We start from the raw sequence: 19,426 nt of genomic DNA, 5'->3' as shown, positions 1-19,426 counted from the left end.
AATAACATAATTTGGAGATTCTGCACATGCATTTAAAATCAAAGTATTATGCTTCTATTAATTAAATTAACATTTAATAAGCATCAGTTGCGGTAATGATAATCAAAATGTCGTGTAAGCATTCTGACAAGACAATATTTCAAATTAACTGTAAAAAAATGATCTTAGCTGGTAGCCATCTTGAAGTAACTGGTCCATGTGCTTGGTCACTCAAAATCAAACTTTATTAAAATTCTGTATGTGTGCTTAAACTGTTCTCAAAAAGTGTTGCGGAGGATGAGAACATCAGGCATGGACACATCATTTTCCTAATTTTTCTTCATTATTATTATACATGAATATTCAGTAAATATTTTTTCTGTCATCTAAAGTAGTCTAGCAAAACATCCATTTATTTCTTTTCTTAATATTTTTGTGTTAATTTGATTAAATTACAACAGAACGCATGTTCAAACACAGCCGGACACATTGCGGTAATGAGAAATTCAGCAGAAAATGAGATAAAATTTCCAATTATAAATTCTTATGTTGAAATCACACATTGTGCAAGGTAGAACACAGTATTGTGTTAATTCTGATGCTTTTTAATGTTACTATATTACACATTTTAAAGCTAAAATCATTAGTGCCGTGGTGTTTTTTAATGGTTTCGTGAGAATCACCCGGATATTGTATTTTGCATAAAATGAAGAATTTACTTTTAAAACTGACCTGATATAATACTGATTTTGGTGGTAACTTATTTTTTTTTTTAAATGCCGTTTATCGCGTTTTGGAACCAAACTCTTCATATATTCTTCATATGAGCTAAATTTAAATGACCTATTTTGTCAGAGAATGGTTTACCAAAACTAAGTTACTTTTTTTCCCCCACATTTTCTAGGTTTGATAGAAGCACTGGGGACTCCATTATAGCACTTAAACATGGAAAAATATGATATGTCCCCTTTAAAAGAAAAACTTAATGGAGAAAAGTTTTTAACGTATTCATGCCTTGCGTTTTTGTAATCTGTACAAATTGAAGATATGTACTTACACTGAAAAAAATGATTCATTGAATTTAATCAATTTTTTTAAGGTAAGTGGTTGCAATCAATTTATTTAAGCTACATTTAAACAAAAGTTTTATATTTAATTTTAATTTACTAATCTTTTTTGTTTAAATGTAGCTTAAATAAATTGATTGCAACCACTTACCTTAAAAAAATTGGTTAAATTCAATGAATCATTTTTTTCAGTGTAGTTATAAGACTATATTGGTGTTTTAAAGATAAGCATGCTTACAACATTAAAAATTAATAATTAGCCAACAGGCTAATAACAAAACAGATTTAATTTACACACTGCGCTGCTCTTATCTTAAAATTAGGTCATATTTCCCTTCTCATTTTAACAATCAATGATTTCTGAGGTTTTTTGTCCTGTGGAAATTTGTAAAATGATGTATTGTCTGGCTGAATAGCTTCCTGGTAGGTTTAAAGCAAACGTTTTGGGCATCCATCCCTCAAAGCCTCGGTTTGGACTCAACATGGCGGCAGGCTTAATAAGGCATAAAGTAGGAAAAAGAAAACGAAAACTAGCATTTTTGTTATTGTTCTTTCTCTCTCTCTATCTCTCTCTATATATTTGTTTATTGTGGACTTATTATGTACCCAGTTTCCTCTGTTTGAAATTTGCTGTATTTTCTTGGGGGGCTTGTACACAAATGTAATAATTTAGCTTAATATGAAATGAAGCCATTCCTTTTTACCATGTTTTGTACATCCCAAACATTTAAAATGCTTTATAAAAACAGAAATAAATTGCCTCATATGATGATCCAGCTACACCGTGAAGCCTTGATTCAGGGCCGGCGCCACGAGGGGGCGTGAGGGGGCGTCGCCCCCTTACCGGCACTAACTCGCCCCCTCAGACCACCATTAATGTTAAATGGGATTTTATTTTAATGATAATATTTTATTTAAAAATCACATTTGCCTTGTGTATTGTCTTCCTAAAGTGAATTTTATAGTCTAATTATTTAACAAAACCAAAAAATCAAGTGTGCATGTATTCTACCGTGACATTAATAAACACACGCCCACTCCATGGCTTGTTACACTTCAAGCGGCGCCACTAGAACTGTGAGGCGATGACGTCAAAGCGCCGCGAGAGCAAGACGAAATTACACTTTGCATGATTTCTCAAATCGTTCTCGCGGTACTTTGACGTCATCCGGCTGTCGGTTCTTGCAGCGCCGCATGGAGTTGAACAAGCCTTCTGTGTTGACGGCTTGACGCACGTCGACAATAAGCCCGTGTTCTCAGTCTCAGCGGGAAATCAAGATGTCGAAGTGCGAAAGTACATCAAAAGTTACAGAAAGGAGTGGGAGATTGACCCGGGCCTGCCCTGTAGCAATGGATATATGTAAAATAGCACTGCAAATTTTGCAAACCGGACTCCGGATTCTCACACAATGCCGTGGCGTGGATTATTATCGGAGCATTTCAGGTGCACAGAACCAAATGTTCGGCTGTCATGTCAATTCTGGCACCATGAATTCAGCCAGACTGTAGCTACATAGTTTTGAAACGTTGTTCTTCAGCATCCTGGCAAGTTAAAGTACAACCAACCTATTATTGTTCTGCATTTAACGTTAAAGGTAAGCATAGGATCTCTCTCTCTCACACACCTGTTTATCAGAAGTAAAATACATGTATTATTATTAATATTAATAGATAAAAAACAGACATTGAATTTATAATCAACGAATAGGTATTTGAATTAGCCTATCCTAAACAGCTGTATGTGTAAACGAGTTATTGTTATTTTGGTATTGTGGTTCTCTATCTGCTGGTGTTTAATCGCTAGCTTATGGTGCATTACTTGTGGCAATTAAAATAACTACGTTAAATGATCAAATTGAACCAAAATTTTGATAAAATGTTGCGTTTGGACCGTTTTTGCGCTAGAAACCATTTGCAAACACTGTCCCCCACCATTACGTAAAAATTATTTGCACTACGGAAAGCAAACACGAAGTACGAACATTTCATAATTTAAGGGTATTATATTGCATTAACTAATTTCACAATGGACAGTCGAAATGGATTAAAAAGAAACTACCTCTGGGTCTGAACTTCAAATGAGCAGTGTTGTGCTGTTAAGTAACGTATGCTTTTTTGTTGTTGTATATAGTAAAAGTGTTCAGATCATGTACGTTGCTCACTATAGCTGTAGTTTTTGTGGTTGTATTACAAAGATTTTTGTTTATAACACGTTAAAGCTTAAGGGACGTACCAAAGCTATATGTATTTTCTAGCTTGGGGAATTAAATGCATTTTGTGTGATCGCCCCCTCTGGTATTTAAGACGCCCCCTCATCAGCGCTCGGCTGGCGCCGGCACTGCCTTGATTTATACTGTACCAGCTATGATTCACACATTGTGTTATAGAATAAGTGTAGTGCATCATAACTACAGTAGGACAGCGTACATTACAAGAAAATGCTAATGTGTATATTTGAATACTCTCAGCAAATATAGAGACAGAGCGCCGTTATGCAAACCTGAAAACCACGCCCACCGGGGGGGAAACCACTCCAACCGCCTCCATTGAGTTTGTATTGCGAGAAGCCGCCTCCTTGTCATTTCTGGCTTATAACAAAAAACTGAATAATGCCTAAAAGCTGCTGTGTGACAATATGTACAGCTAACAAGCCAAAGAACCCAGAAATAAGTTTTTATAAGCTGTCGAGCCGTAAAACCCAGCCTTTAAGGAGAATAAAGTGGATCGCCGACTGCGTTTCCCCCTAGTGGACGCAGTTCTACTAATAGAAGTACTATGAAAAGTTGCCTGTGTCCATTTTTGTGTCTTTAAGCGCTCGTTTTTTGGGGTCGACAGCTTATAAAAACTTATTTACAGATTAAACTTAAAAACAGAATAATACCTAAAAGCTGCTGTGTGACAAGGTGTACATCTAACACGCCAAAAAAAAAATAAATAAATGATTTTTTTATAGGCTGTCGACTTCAAAAAACGAGCGTTTAGACACAGAAATGGAAACAGGCAACTTTTCATAGTACTCCTATTAGTAAAACTGCGTCCAATAGGGGGAAACGTAATCGGCGATCCACTTTATTCTCCTTAAAGACTGGGTTTTACGGCTCGACAGCTTATAAAAACTTATTTCTGTGTTCTTTGGCTTGTTAGCTGTACATATTGTCCCAAAGCAGCTTTTAGGCATTATTCAGTTTTTTGTTATAAGCCAGAAATGACAAGGAGGCGGCCTTTTGCAATACAAAGTCAATGGAGACTGTTGGATTGCTTTCCCCCCCGGTGGGCGTGGTTTTCAGGTTGTGACGCGCTGCGCTCTGTCTCTATAGCACAAAAGATATTGTGTTTTCAATATCTGTCCATTTATTAGACAGCTGGCCACTTTAGACGTTGACATTTGTACTTAACATGGATTCGTTCATACAGGGCTGTGTAACACAAGCTTCATACACTCTAAAAATGCTAGGTTGTTATTTTTAAACCAGGTTTGGGTCAAAAAGGAACATATATTTTTAAATGAAGTGATCTTTTATGTGGTTTTCAGTGTTAAACATTCAATTATGTTGGAGAAGAGTTTGCTATTTTTTAGTTTTGTTGTGTAGTGGCTGTGCTTAGGCTGTGTTGCTTTATTATATAAACAATGACTGTTTAATGTCAATGCCAGCACTGAGTTCAGTTTCTTCACACTTACATAAAGATGAGTCACATTGTCTGTTTCTGTGACTTGTAAACAAAACATAAATGGTAAACACTACTCAAGGTAAAACAGTAGTTTTAAGTATAGTGTACTTAAATATTAAAGAGCAACTATCGTCCGATTATGTAAAGGTACAAACCCCAAAGTAAATGATAACGTGAGTTATCGTCTCCAACATAAATCTCTTTTCTTGGACTACAACAAACACACAGATTGTAGACAAAACCGACATTATCATAATCCTCCTGTTTTGGACTCACAGCCTATAAGTTAACTCCTGTTAGCATTGCATTGTGAGCATTGCAGATCTTTCAAACATGGTAAGGAGCGTCACATTTATGGCTGACATCAGAGGTATTTAGGCCAATCACAACGTACAGATTAGCTGGCCAATCAGGGACACGGAGCTTTTCAGATCGATGAATTTTGTACAAAATCAATCCGTTTGAGGAAGGCAGTATATCTGGAGCTACAAAAATGAATGGTATGTGGAAAATAATGTGTTTTTGACGATAACCCACGCGAACACATTGAATTATACCAAATACACAAAATAAAGTTGTCGTTTTTTTAGCAGTGAAATCGGTGCACTTTAAAGACAATGAACTATAAACTTTTAAGTTCCGATTAATTGTAATTTATAAATATTAATTACTAATATGAATACATTTTGAGTTGGTTTACTTAAAGGAATAGTCTACTCATTTTCAATATTAAAATATGTTATTACCTTAACTAAGAATTGTTGATACATCCCTCTATCGTGCACGTAAGCGCTGGAGCGCGCTGCGACGCTTCGATAGCATTTAGCTTAGCCCCATTCATTCAATGGTACCAATCAGAGATAAAGTTAGAAGTGACCAAACACATCAATTGTATCATATTGTATGGCGTAATAGCTCTTTTGGGAGTACTTCGACTCGCCTGAAAAGTCCGCTCCCCTTCTCCCTCTATGGGAGAGGGAGGGTGTTACTGCGCCGAGTCGAAGTACTCCCAAAAGTGCTATTACGCCATACAATATAGTTCCTCTTTTAAATCCGCTTAGAAAAGCGCTACGTTTTATTTTGTAAAACCAAACTTGCTCGTATAACTACTCGTCTTAAATAGGAAAAACGTTGATGTGTTTGGTCACTTCTAACTTTATCTCTGATTGGTACCATTGAATGAATGGGGCTAAGCTAAATGCTATCGAAGCGTCGCAGCCCGCTCCAGCGCTTACGTGCACGCACACAGATGATAGAGGGATGTATCAACAATTCTTAGTTAAGGTAATAACATATTTTAATTTTGAAAATGAGTAGACTATTCCTTTAACCCTGGAGAACCCACAGGTCAAATTTGGCCAATGTTAATTAATGCTAAGAGAAGGGTTCTTGGGTTCTCCAGGGTTACATCTTTTTTGGTAATCAATTTCCACAAAAGTTTTGAGTACTTGTCGGGTTTAGCTATTGGTTCAAATGAACCCAGAACAATGGGTTAAAACAACCTAGCATTTTGGGTTGAAACATCTCATCATAGGTAAATTAAAACCAGTCGGGTTGGGTTCGTCCCTTTATACCTAACGCTGGGTTGTAAAATAACCAGACTCATCTCACGGAAAGTCGTGTTGTAGTCACGAATGTCTTGTTCGTGTCACTCGCACAAATTTCTATAAATAGTTTTTCATGTCTGTGGCACGACTTTCTTTTTCGTTTCATTTTATGTATTGTTTTCTCATTGTTTTTTCTTACCATTGTCGATTGGGGTTAGAATCACTTTCTGTTACATTTTAGACATTCTAACCCAAACCCCAACTCCAGGTGAGAATAGTTTTAAAAGTGGAAGAAAAACATGTAGAAAACCAATGCATAAAAGTACATCCTAACCCAAACCCCAAATCTAACCCCAACCAACAATGATTTAAAAATAGAAAAAAAATAGAAAACAATACATAAAATGCCACGGAAAAGAAAGTCATGCCACAGACACGAAAAACTATTTATAGAAAAAGACATTCATGCTCAATGGACACGAACAAATTAATCCATTTTTTGTGACTATAACCTGACTTTCCGTGAAATCGTATTAAAAATAACCCAGCATTGTGTTTAAGTGTAGGAGTCACAGTTATATGTTAAGAAAAGAAAAACATTTTTACTTCTCTCACAAAAACACTTCCGAAGCCCCAGACCTATACATAAAAATGGGATCCACAATGAAACACATAAAGATTTAGATATTGACTACAATGCTTTAAAATACCTTGGCATATGAATCTTTTAGGATAAGACACAGTATCAAGTGTCCACAGAACATGCAGTCTAATTTGCGTTCTGTGGAGTATTGCAGAATAAGCGCCGGGTTCCAGTTCTGGTTTAAGGGATTCCTAATACGGGAACGCTTTTGTTAACAGGTGCTGGAAGATCCTTTAGCATTGGCTCAGCATAAGCGTAGGTCAGTGCTGTCCTAGCCTGAAGATAAGGAATGATAAAGAGTTATTGTGCTATTATATTATCTTTGCAGCCTTCAGCTGGCTTTTTCCAATTTTGGATTTCCCGGGTAAAAGGGCAGAGATGTCAGTTGCGTTCTTCCAGGCTAAAGGTGGAGACATCAGGCTTTAAAACTTTGAGGGAATCCCTGTTTTTGACCACGTCTATCCACTATCAACATCCCAAATGTGAAGATTTTTGACCAGGCAACCATGGAGCCTGGAATGTCACATCAGGACACAGCGCTCTCTCCTGAGCGCTCGTTGGAAACGGATGGTGGCATGGACGTGTTTGCACCGGGCGCATCCCACGCTTCGGAGAGCCTCTCCGAACAGTAAAAGAATGTGCCAGTTGAACTTTGCCGAACACTCCACGTATCCGCACTTCCAGCTCTTTCGGACTAAGTCAGATATTCTGTGCCGGGGAAGCACGCGACCTCGCTGCAGATCACGCTTGTTGCCGACAATCAGAATAGGAGTGTCGCCGGAGCCCATGACCCTGTAAAAAACAAATCCACACACTGTATATCAGTGACCTAAGCTGCGACCAGCCTAGACATTGTGCATGTGTCCCCAAATATAAGGAGCAGTGGTCTATTAATGCAGATTTTTTTATAGCTAATTCTTAAATGTTTACATTTGAGTATACCATCACAAAGAAAACTGAAAGATGTGAAACTATGCACTAAAAGCTATTTAAAAAATCATGGCCTGATATTGAATCTAGGCTTGGATAAATAGTATTTAATGAAAGAAGCAAAAGCTTAATTTTTTAAAATAATTTTAAGCTTGGATTGAGTCTAAAGCTCTTTCAGTGAGTTATGCAAACTACAAAGACCACACATTGCTTTGAAATAAAATGAAAATGTTTTTGTATTTATACGCACATTTGAACTTCTCACAAAACTTTCCACCTCATTCACAACTTATACTCACTGAGCGTCTTGCGAGACGTAAATGTCTCTTTTATTGTGAACCCTTTCGACACATATGCAGCAGCAGGCACGTATTTTGACATGACACATGATGCACAAAGGTTCACATGGTTTTTAGAACACATATTTTGACACGACGAGCCACACACACAACATGCTGAACACATATTTTGAATTCGCACCCCTCGCAAGAGAAACTGTTCAGTACATTCAGTATAAAAAATATGTATTAATATTTGACTTTTTGTATGTATTATTTTTTATTGATATTTTACATACGTGTAGATATTTTACATATTATTTTTTATTGATATTTTTCATTTTTTTTACATTTCTTATTGATATTTTACATACGTGTAGATATTTTATATATTATTTTTTATTGATATTTTTCTCTTTTTTTACACTTCTTATTGATATTTTACATACGTGTTGATATTTTACATATTTTTAAATTTTTTATTGATATTTTTCTTTTTAAAATTTTTTATTGATATTTTACATACGTGTAGATATTTTACATATTATTTGTCATTGATATTTTTCTCTTTTTTTCATTTCTTATTGATATTTTACATACGTGTTGATATTTTACATATTTTTAAATTTTTTTAATTGATATTTTACATTTGTGTTCATATTTTACATATTCTTACATATAATTTTTAATTGATATGATATTTTAAATGTTTCTTTACTTTTTTTTATTGATATTTTACATACGTGTTGATATTTTACATATTTTTACATTTTTTAATTGATATTTTACATCCGTGTTAATATTTTACATATTTTTACATAAAATTTTTTATTGATATGATATTTTAAATGTTTCTTTACTTTTTTTTATTGATATTTTACATACGTGTTGATATTTTACATATTTTTACATATTTTTTTATTGATATTTTACATTCGTGTTGATATTTTACATATTTTTACATATTATTTTTTATTGATATGATATTTAATATTTTCCTTTACATTTTCTTTTAATATTTTACATACATGTTGATATTTTACATCTTTTTTCATATTATTTTTATTGATATTTTCATTTTTCTTAAAATTTTTATTGCTATTTTACATTTTTCTTTACATTTTTAATAGATATTTTACATATGTGTTGATATTTTACATATTTTTACGTATTTTATATTGATATGATATTTTAAATTTTTCTTTACATTTTTTTATTGATATTTCACATACATGTTGATATTTTACATATTTTTGTATATTATTTTTTATTGATATGATATTTTACATTTTTCTTTACATTTTTTATTAATATTTTATACACGTGTTGATATTTTAAATATTTTTACATATTATTTTGTATTGATATTTTAAATTTTTCTTTAAATTTTTTATTTATATTTCACATACGTGTCATTATTTTACATATTTTTTTACATATTATTTTTATTGATATTTAACATACGTGTCAATATTTTGCTTATTTTTTACATATTATTTTTATTGATATTTTACATTGTTCTTTACATTTTTATTGATATTTTACATACTTATTTATATTTCTATTACATTTTATATCCTATTTTTACAATCTATTATAAATACTACATTTATAGTCTTTAAAAAAAAAACCTTTAAATTATTTTTGATATGTTAATTACATTATTGATAGTCAGAGAGTTGATCTTTGAATCAATATGAATTTTGGTGAGTCTCCATTATTCTGTTTTAAAGCAGTCCTGCAGTGACAGCCATAACAACAAGTCGTCATATTATGTACGGAGAACTGTGTTATCAGCCTCTGTTTTCAAAACATCCCAAACTGCAGGATATGTCTCTTCCCCTATCTCTACCTGAGATGACCACTATCTCTGACAGCCCTAAAAAAGACAAATGGATTTTCAAATGATTCACATCACTGGGCCAGAAACTTGCTTTTCACAGCAGCTGAACAAGATGATAAACTCTCGATCAAAGCTAAAAAACTGACCCTTTTTAGAAGCCAAAAATAACAGCTCAGTTTGTTGGGTTCGCAAATACATGGATCCCAAAACATGGGTATTCAAATGTTGAATGTTTGATGTAGACCCTGGACTGTCAATCAAGGGTGACTGTGGGTCTCGAAATGACCAGAATCGGTTAAAAGTTAGCCTTGATGTCTATGTGAACGATGTTGAGGGCGATCTCAGTTCTGTGACGTATTTCCGAGTTTGACTTGCACAGATAAATTGCTTACTACTTAACTAGTAGTGTGCATTTAAAAAGTAAATAACATCAATTTTAATTGGATTATGAACTTATTTTCGGAAGAGCCTTGCTTCAGGAACACATCTCTAATGCCTTTAATACCAGCTTTTGGAGACAGATCTACAGATTTAGCGATAGACAAACTACATTCAAATGAGATCAGAACATGAACCGGCAGGAAAGTTATTGTCTTTTCAGGGATCAATGAACTGTTGAGATTGCTCCCAGAGTCTGTTTTCACAGGCGGGAATGATACTGTAGCCAGGAGTCTCATTTCTATTAGTTTTTAACGGATCGGATCAGTGAATCAAAACGCTTCACTCTCCCTCTCATTGTGTAGTAGATGCTGTGAGGTAGTGTCAGTCCAAGGTGACTTTATTGTGCTCTGGTTGGATCGATAAAACATGAATGGTTGTCATCAGAACAGTCTGCCTCACCCCACGAGCATTGACGCAAACACAGCGTGACAGCTGATGCCGTTGATAACAATAAATCAATCTTTAAATGACAGACTCGGCACTGACTGTTTAAGCCAATCGCTGACTGAGTTTAAAGGTACCGTATAACTGTATTTACCGGCATAGATGAATAATAAGAGTTCTGAGCCTTTATACATCATAACAGAGGATATTAAAGGAAAAGCTCACAGAAAAATGAAAGAGATATAAGATGTAAACGTGACAACTTTTTAATATAAAATTATTCACTTGTTTTCAACTGAAGAAAGGAAGTCATATACCATACTCTCAGAAAAAAAAAACGTTTTAAAAGATCCTAATATGTAGCATTTAGGTACAGATATGTATCTTAGAGGTACTAGTATGTACCTCTAAGTAGGGCTGTCACAATGATTAAATAATCGTCTCATCGCGATTAAGCGGTTTGAGATCACCGCAATGATTGCACATCTCTCTAAAAAACACAAGGGGGAACTTTAGCACCTGTATAAGAGGCGATTCACATTTCGCGTCTTTTGCGCGCTCAAGTTCGTTATTTCAAATGTAGGCGTGCGGTTTGCGTGCTTATAATGGAAGTGACGCGTTCATTTTTTCCAGGCGTGTCCGCACCGCACCGCATTAAAAAACTTTTAAACTTTCTAGAATGCCGCAAGGGCACCGCAGGTCATGTGACAAGACCCAACCGACGGTCGCGTTTTCTGTGCAGATTTAGCGAGGGGCAACCTTCCGATCTTTCTAATGAAGCCAACACGGAAGTGACTTAAACTGCAATTCATCGACTGGCCGCTTGAGGCTGGCTTCAAAAGGGAGTCAATTCCCATAGACTCCCATGTTAAAAATGGCCAACTTTACAGTAGAAAATAATATGTTTACAGCCTGGTACAAAAAGTGTTTTTGGCCTATATAGCTAATTTTGCCCTTCATGACAACTGTGAGGGGGGTGAATTTTTTTGTAACTCACCCGTTTAGATTATATTAAGCCATAAACTTCTGCATAATTAAGGGCGTGGCCGCTTGAGTGTCGGTTGAACAGCCACTGCTGTCACTAGACTCGCGCTAGGCGGGCGTGGTTTCACCTCAGCTTCACCCATGTCCCTCCTTTTTACCCATTTTCGGTTTTCCGCGATTAATTCGCGGGGACGCGCGGCCAAGATGGCGACGGCAGGCAACGCCTACTTTAAGCTTCAAAAGCGATCTTCACAAACCAATGGGTGACGTCACGGACACTACGTCCATATTTTTTTACGGTCTATGAGATTTAGACACGAAATGTGAACCGCCCCTAAACGAGACAGTATCAAATGGCGCTTCTTGACTGACGGTCTAACGCGATACATTGCAAAGACATTTAATACAGTGGAAAAACTGAATTTAAAGTTTTATTTTCAGGTATTATTTTGACACTTTATTGTGTTTATTTCTTATGAAGAATTTTCAGTTTTTTATTATTTTCATTAAATAATTACTTTTAAATATATGTTATGTCTATTCATTTTTATTGCCAGGTAAACCTTGCAAAAGATTTCATTTAAATAATCGCAACAAAAAACGTGACAGCCCTACCTCTAAGGTATTAGCGTGTACTTATGAGGTACCAATATGTACTTTTAGGTACAAAAGTGAAGTTTTTGAAAAGTAATTAGAGTAAATTATAAAAAAAATGAAGGCTGAATAAATTATGAGAATTTTCATATTTGGGTGAGCTATCGCTTTAAAGATTCTTTGCAGTGCATTTATTAGTTACTTTTGTTCATACCAACACACAAATACACAAAGAAATTGTTTGGCGGCTTTAGATGCTTTAAAGGAAAACACCACCGTTTTTTAATATTTTACTCTGTTCTTACCTCAACTTAGACAAATTAATACATCCCTATCTTTTTTCAAATCGTGCACTTTATCTTTGCACAGCGCATCGTGAACATGTTAGCATTTAGCCTAGCCCCATTCATTCCTTAGGATCCAAACAGGGATGAATTTAGAAGCCACCAAACACTTCCATGTTTTCCCTATTTAAAGCCTGTTACATGAGTAATTTGGTGGCACAAAATAAAACATGGCGTTTTTTTAAGCAGATAAAAATGAGAACTATATTGTATGGCGGAAGAGCACTTATGCTGCATTCAGCCCAGTCGTGGTAGAGACGTCAAGCGCGAGTGATTTAAATGTTAAGTCAATGTGAAGATGCGTTGACGCACGTCTGGAGGTCTCGCGGCACGAATGAGGCGTTTAGTGCAGTAGATGTGATTTCGCCTCATTCGCACGTCTAGTTTGTGTGAATGGCGCAAATTGAGCGTTGCCGCGGCAAACGCGCGAGTTGAAAAAGTTGAAATTTGGCGGAAAAACGCGCCACGTTAACCAATCTGGAGCTTGCTCTAGTAGTGACGTGATTACAGGACGCGAGCAGAGTCGCAGAAGCCTATGGAAGGCCCTCCCATGATGCGAATTTCCACGTGAATGTCTCGATGACTAGAATTTCATGCGTGGATGAAGCGAGTAAACTCAAAATGTTCAAGCGGCAAACTAGACGTGGTAGATGCCTCAAACAAGCTGGTGTGAACCCACGGTTAGTTTGCAGCAGTTCGACCTCGGCGCACAGTAACATTAATTGAGGATCTCAGATGCAAAAGACGCTAAACGCCACCTCCATCCAATAATGAGATAATGATATCCTGAATGCTCTTGCTTTAAATCCGTAAAGCCTCAGGCCATTCAGAAATACCGGTTTGTTGGCATAATCCATTAAGAGTCGGATGTCAGACGGTTTTGCATCTGAGCTCTTTAATTGTCTTTCTCTCTTACTAATGTCTGAAAGAAGCGCTTTCATTATGTGTTAATGAATTCAAATAGCACCTAACCAAAAGCGCTGACATATGCATAACAAGTCTAACAGTGAATGACATCAAGGAAATATCCAAAAATAGCTGCAATTAGGCATCAAATGTGGTCGGACACAAAGCAAAGTCTTCCCCAAATCATCTTAAATGGCTGTTTGATGATGATGACATTACATGCACTTTGCAATCAGTGGAAAGGAAAGGCCTTCCTGTTGATTTTGGATGCTAAGTGATACAGGGATGACCCAGTGTGCTGCTGACAGCTTGTGATTACACAATCTCCTTTTCTCAGTGTAATTACACCAACTTTCACACATTGAAAAGAGAAAGAAACTGCGAATACAGTTGTATTAAAAAAGCAGACGAGAAGGCATGAAGGAATAAAGAAATGGACCATACCTGGTCTCCAAGATTTGCTGCCGCATGGTCTTGACGTACTCAAAGCTGTCGAAACAGCAGATGTCGTAAACCAAGATGTAGACGTGAGCGCTTCGAATGCCTCGACAGCAAACGTCTGACCATTCCTGAGCAGACACAGCACAATCTTCAACACAAGATCTTAGCTGCAAGATTTATGAGCTGACAGACTGCATGTCACAGTTGCAACAGGAAGTCCCATTTAGCCACTATAAGTGATAATACAGTACAAAACAGCTCTCAACATTACTACATGCTGACCTATTGTAGCAAATGTTTGTGTCCTTACTAAATGCATGTCATATTAGAACAACCTGTGTGATAAACCTTGACCTGATGCAGGGTCAGGTTATAACTGTACATAATCAGACTTCTCTACATAGTTCTGGCACATGGGTCACCGTACCTGCAGGGAGCTGACGGGAAAGCTGCTGATGGCTGGATAATCTGTGATCTGGAGGTCATGTACGTGACCGTTGAGCACTGCGGCAGAAAGATGCACCCTCCGTGTCTTACTGGACACCGCCACCTCGCTGTAGTCATCGCGAAGAAAGCGCTGCACGATGGCTGTCTTGCCCACCCCTTGGGCCCCCAGCACCGCGATCCGAAAAGGAGGAGGTGTTGCCCTGCTTCCGGCTCGTCCCCGGTGGGCCGGCCCGCCCTCCCTGTTCTCGCAAACGGTTGGCCAGTGCATTCAGAGGGGCTTGCGGGCAGCACATAGTCCTGACTGGATCCCAGAGAGCCGTGGTGGCCACAGCACAGTCCCATTCATAGGCCTCTAAGAAAGACAAAATTGAATAAGGAAGAAGTACTTGGGGCCCTATTTTAATGATGTAAGTGCACAACGCAAGTGCACTTATGGCATGTCCGATTCCACTTTTGTTAGTTTAACGACGGGAAAAATGGTTTGTGCGCCTGGCACACAGTCTTAAAGGGTTGTTCCCATTCTCATAATGAGTAATGGGTGTGTTTTGGGCGTAACGTGCAATAAACCAATGAGAGTCTTATCTTCCATCATCCTAAAAAGCCAGTTGCGCTTGTGCCAAGGAGGATTCCCTATTTACATGCAAGCAGAAAAACTGTAAGCACAAGAAGAGGTTAAGATTGATGAAGATTGATAAAAAATTGCTTTGTGTTTTATTTATTGAAATAGTTCTTTGTGTAATTAAAGCTTTGGTTCTCTTTAAAAGTCATTATTTATCAGCCATTAAAAGGGTTTTAAAAAGTATTCTGCATAAGTAAAAAAACTTTATTTGTAACAAACAGGAGATAAAGAATATACAAACGTTTGGAGCGTTCAGCACTGGGACAGCGCCATGAGTGTTTAGAAAAATATTACTTAAAAATGGTAATGGTGATAACTGCGTTGGGCTAAAACTTACTCACTTTCAAACATGGTAAGGAGCTTCACATTTCAGGCTGATGTCAGAGGTATTCAGGCCAATCGCAATGTACAAATTAGTTGGCCAATCAGGGATACAGCTCTTTTCAGATCAATGTGTTTTTACAAAATCAATGCGTTTAAGGAAACCAGTATATTTGGAGCTACAAAAATGTACGATGTGTGGAAAACACAACCTAATCTCACAAATGTCTGTGGTATAGTCACGGAATATTTTGCTCATTTATCCGCGTCATTGTCAATTTTTTCCATGTCTGTACCACAGACCCTCCCCTCTGTGTCAGCCTAACATATTGGATACTCGACCGTTTTTCCTGTTTTAAAACCATTGTCGCTTGGACGTTAGGATTAGAGTTGGGTTTGGGTTAAGATGTCATTTTTATGTAACAGAAAGTAAGAAAATGAGAAAAAACAATCGAGTAACCAATACGTGAAACTGACACGGAAAAGAAAGTCTGTGCTACGGACACGGAAAAATGCGGAGATCCGTGACAATAACACGGATAAATAAGCAAAATACTCTGTGACTATAACACGGAAATTTGTGAGATCAGGCTAAAAATAATGTGTTTTTAACCATAAACTATGCAAACACATTGTATTATACCAAATACACAAAATAACATTATTTGTTTAGCAATGAAATAGGTTCTCTTTAATGAAAGATGTTTGTGCTTGCCTTTATGGTATATTTTGCCATGCCTCGACCCCATATAGGAAGATGATGGCATTTTAATATACTGTAAAATTACTCAGCTGAGGAATATACAAACGTTTGTATACATCTGGGAAGGCATGAGGGTTAACCCACTTACTTCTCATGAAATCCAGACTTATAATGTGTCCAGCATCAGACTTTTTTTTAAAAAGCCCTTGAAGCCAAATTTTTTTTTTGCACATATAAGATTAAGGTCTGAACTTACTATAACCATTATTTTTAGAGGATTTTAAATATATTTCCTTTAGAATTATTTAAATTTTTTAGATTATTATTATAAAAAATTATCATTACCGCAACATGATATTACATAAAATATCCATGTACAAACTTAGGTTTCGGTAATGAGAACTAAAAAGTTGCCTAGGTACTATGACAAAAAAAATGTATCTGGAGAGAAAAAAAAGAACTGCTTACCTAGTAGCCATCTTGAGTGTCACAGTCAATTATGTCCCTTAAACATTTTTTTTTAAATGTTAGTTCCTTGAGGGCTTAAACAATGATTGAAAATTGTTGCGGAGGATGAGAAAATTGGTCTTGGACACATTTATATTTCTTATTATTGTCTCTACATTTACCAATGATCACAAATACCACATGTTTCTTTACTGTTAGTGTTTATAGTATAACATGCACTGAAGCTTTTTATTTTTTAGGTTTATTAACTATAAATATTTCTATGTCAAAGAACCAAAATCCAGTCATGGACACGTTGTGGTAATGAAAATTTAATGTGAAAAAAACAAAATTGGTTTGTATGGTGTCATTTGAAATCATGTGCAAAATAGTACATGAAGAGATGTTTGTAACTGTATGCTTCTTATTTTAAATACTCTTACTTTGCATTTAGCCTACTTTTTTATCAAAATGTTTCATGACACCCCATAAGTCTAATTTTGCGAGAATCACCCACTAGTAAAAATATAGTTTTACATCACTTTATACAAATTTGACCAGTTTTGTACAAACACATTTAACCAAATAGGTAAAATGTCATTTTTAAAAAGATCAATAGTGCTGTGAAAATGAAATAGTAAATGAAAATGACATTTATATAAGATAATATTACATTAGTTCAAGGCTGATATAACATTTCAGTGCTCTGTCTGCTGTGCTAAATATACTATTTTCAATAAAATTTTGTAATAATTAACTAATAAGTCTGTTTAATTTCTATGGTTATGTTTATTCACTATGGTCTCTTAATCATATATAGCAGTGGTTCTCAAACTTTTTCAGCGTGTGGCCCCCCTTGTGTACGGTGCATTCTTTCGCGGCCCCCGAAAGAAAATGTATGACAAAACAGTTCTAAAATGTAATATTTTAATTAAACAAGACATATTAAATTATACATAGTAGTGCTGTTGGTTAGTTGGCTTATTCTTTTTTAGGTTTAATTACACAGAATTCATGATAAATTAATGTATTTTATAAAATGTCATAAAACTGGGGCCCCCCTGGCACCATGTCGCGGCCCCCCTGGGGGCCCCCAGTTTGAGAACCACTGATATATAGTACCACCCTGTGCTTTTAATGTAAAGCACTTAAACTGGGTCGGTTTAAATGGAGCAAAGATATTTATAGAAAGTGCCACACACAGGCAAACATATTCGACCTAACAACACCTGTGTGAGCTGCTTTTATTGGAAGTATTGCTTATTCTTATAGTTTAAAATGTGTATGCATTAAATAATAGGCCAAATGTATAGCCTAATGCATGTAGTATAGCTCAAGAATGTTTAATTTGAGTACGTAAGATATATATTCTTACATTACGAATGCCACACCCTTAAATGAATATCGATAATGTAGAAATTCTGCTTATGTTTCTCCAAAGGCGCGGATGTTTAAGTGACTCACCTTATAGCCAGGTAAGAAGTTTCATTCATCGTTTCATTTGGGCTGCTGATGAACACCTGCACGATCTTCTTCTCATCGAGTACTCGCTCTCTGGAGGTATTCAGGTGAAGAAGTAAAGATGAAACTGTCCTTGTTTCGTGTCAGCGTGCCGCGCGAGTGTTCGTCTGGGGTTGACGGACAGATCCCTGAACTCCTGCGCGTAAAACCGGTGTAGTGGACCGCACAGAGACTTTGCGCATCACTGGGTCTGAATCACAGGTTAATTGAATTGAAAAGAGCTGAGAGCCCAGCTTTGGAGCGCGGCAGTGTAGTCCTTTCCCTCTCCGGTGCGTAAATACGCTGCGCGTCAGTCATCATACGAGCTGACAGTAAATACGAGCACGCGTCCGAAGAGCACGTGGGATGAAAACTAATCACTGACATTATGCGCGTGACATCCGACGTAACATTAAAACTCGTGTATTCAATTCCGCCGGGAATCATATTGGCGTATCTGCTCGGATTTTGTCCCGTTACGACTTGTTTTAAAACGTGTACACCGTGTAACAACCGAATGCAAGTACCACTGTGTCCTAGCAACCAAATATTTTCTGCTGTTGCTAAGTAACCACGTCGTTTTTACCTGTGCGCATCGCGTCGGTGACCTTATCCAGGTGTGACTGGACTGCAGCTTAGTACTTAAGTACCTGATTTTGCCAAGTGAGAGATGTTGCTAGGTCTAATTGACCCTGTAGATTAGAAAAACATAACCATATCCCTATAATCAGAGGAAAATAATAGGTTAATGAATAACAATGGTGAAGAAAAACCCAACCCCAGTTTTAAGCATAATCCCACAAATCTGATTGGAACAATCTTCATTAGAACAATAATATTAATTTACTTGTCAAACTTGTTACGGTTTATGATTTATTCAGCTAATTGCTTCCTTTCTCTCACACCATCCCCATAACACCGGTGCAATTCCAGTGTCAAAAAGAACCAAATAATTGTTTGTATTGAGTTTTTTTTTACCAAAAAGTGCCAAAATTGTAATTATTTTTTTTAGGATACAAAATGAATTTGAACTGACCTGAAAAGAATCACATGTAGAAGAAACAGTGTTTGACAATGGGCCGTTGAATTATTCGAAAATAATGCACACCCAAGTGTCAATTATTCTGCATATACCATGGTTACCACAAACATTGCTCTGGTGTGTTTTTTTAAGACATTTGACAAGTCAGGTGTGCATTTATCGAAAAAGAATGCATAACATTTCTCAACCAATCAGAATAAAGCATTCAACAGCCCCATGTACTAACATGTGATAATATTAATACTGCAAAATAAGACCGGTCAGGAGAGATTTTGTTCACCCTGAAGGGACTTATTT

The 19,426-nt window shown here is 36.3% G+C and overlaps 1 protein-coding gene across 1 annotated transcript; it reads right to left on the bottom strand.

Moving 5' to 3' along the window:
* Positions 1 to 6,947: 6,947 nt before the first annotated feature.
* LOC129440893 (ras-like protein family member 10B) lies at positions 6,948 to 18,747 on the bottom strand. The gene is made up of 4 exons (XM_055200472.2): positions 18,052 to 18,747; positions 14,478 to 14,849; positions 14,054 to 14,178; positions 6,948 to 7,697 (listed from the first exon to the last, which is right to left on the bottom strand). Exons 2-4 carry the CDS (start codon positions 14,763 to 14,765, stop codon positions 7,427 to 7,429), a joined length of 684 nt encoding a protein of 227 aa, XP_055056447.2. The 5' UTR covers positions 14,766 to 14,849; positions 18,052 to 18,747; the 3' UTR covers positions 6,948 to 7,426.
* Positions 18,748 to 19,426: the final 679 nt, after the last annotated feature.

Source organism: Misgurnus anguillicaudatus, chromosome 22 (genome assembly GCF_027580225.2).
Source record: "Misgurnus anguillicaudatus chromosome 22, ASM2758022v2, whole genome shotgun sequence".
NCBI lineage: Eukaryota > Metazoa > Chordata > Actinopteri > Cypriniformes > Cobitidae > Misgurnus > Misgurnus anguillicaudatus.
This window is presented reverse-complemented; position numbering and strand designations above follow the sequence as displayed.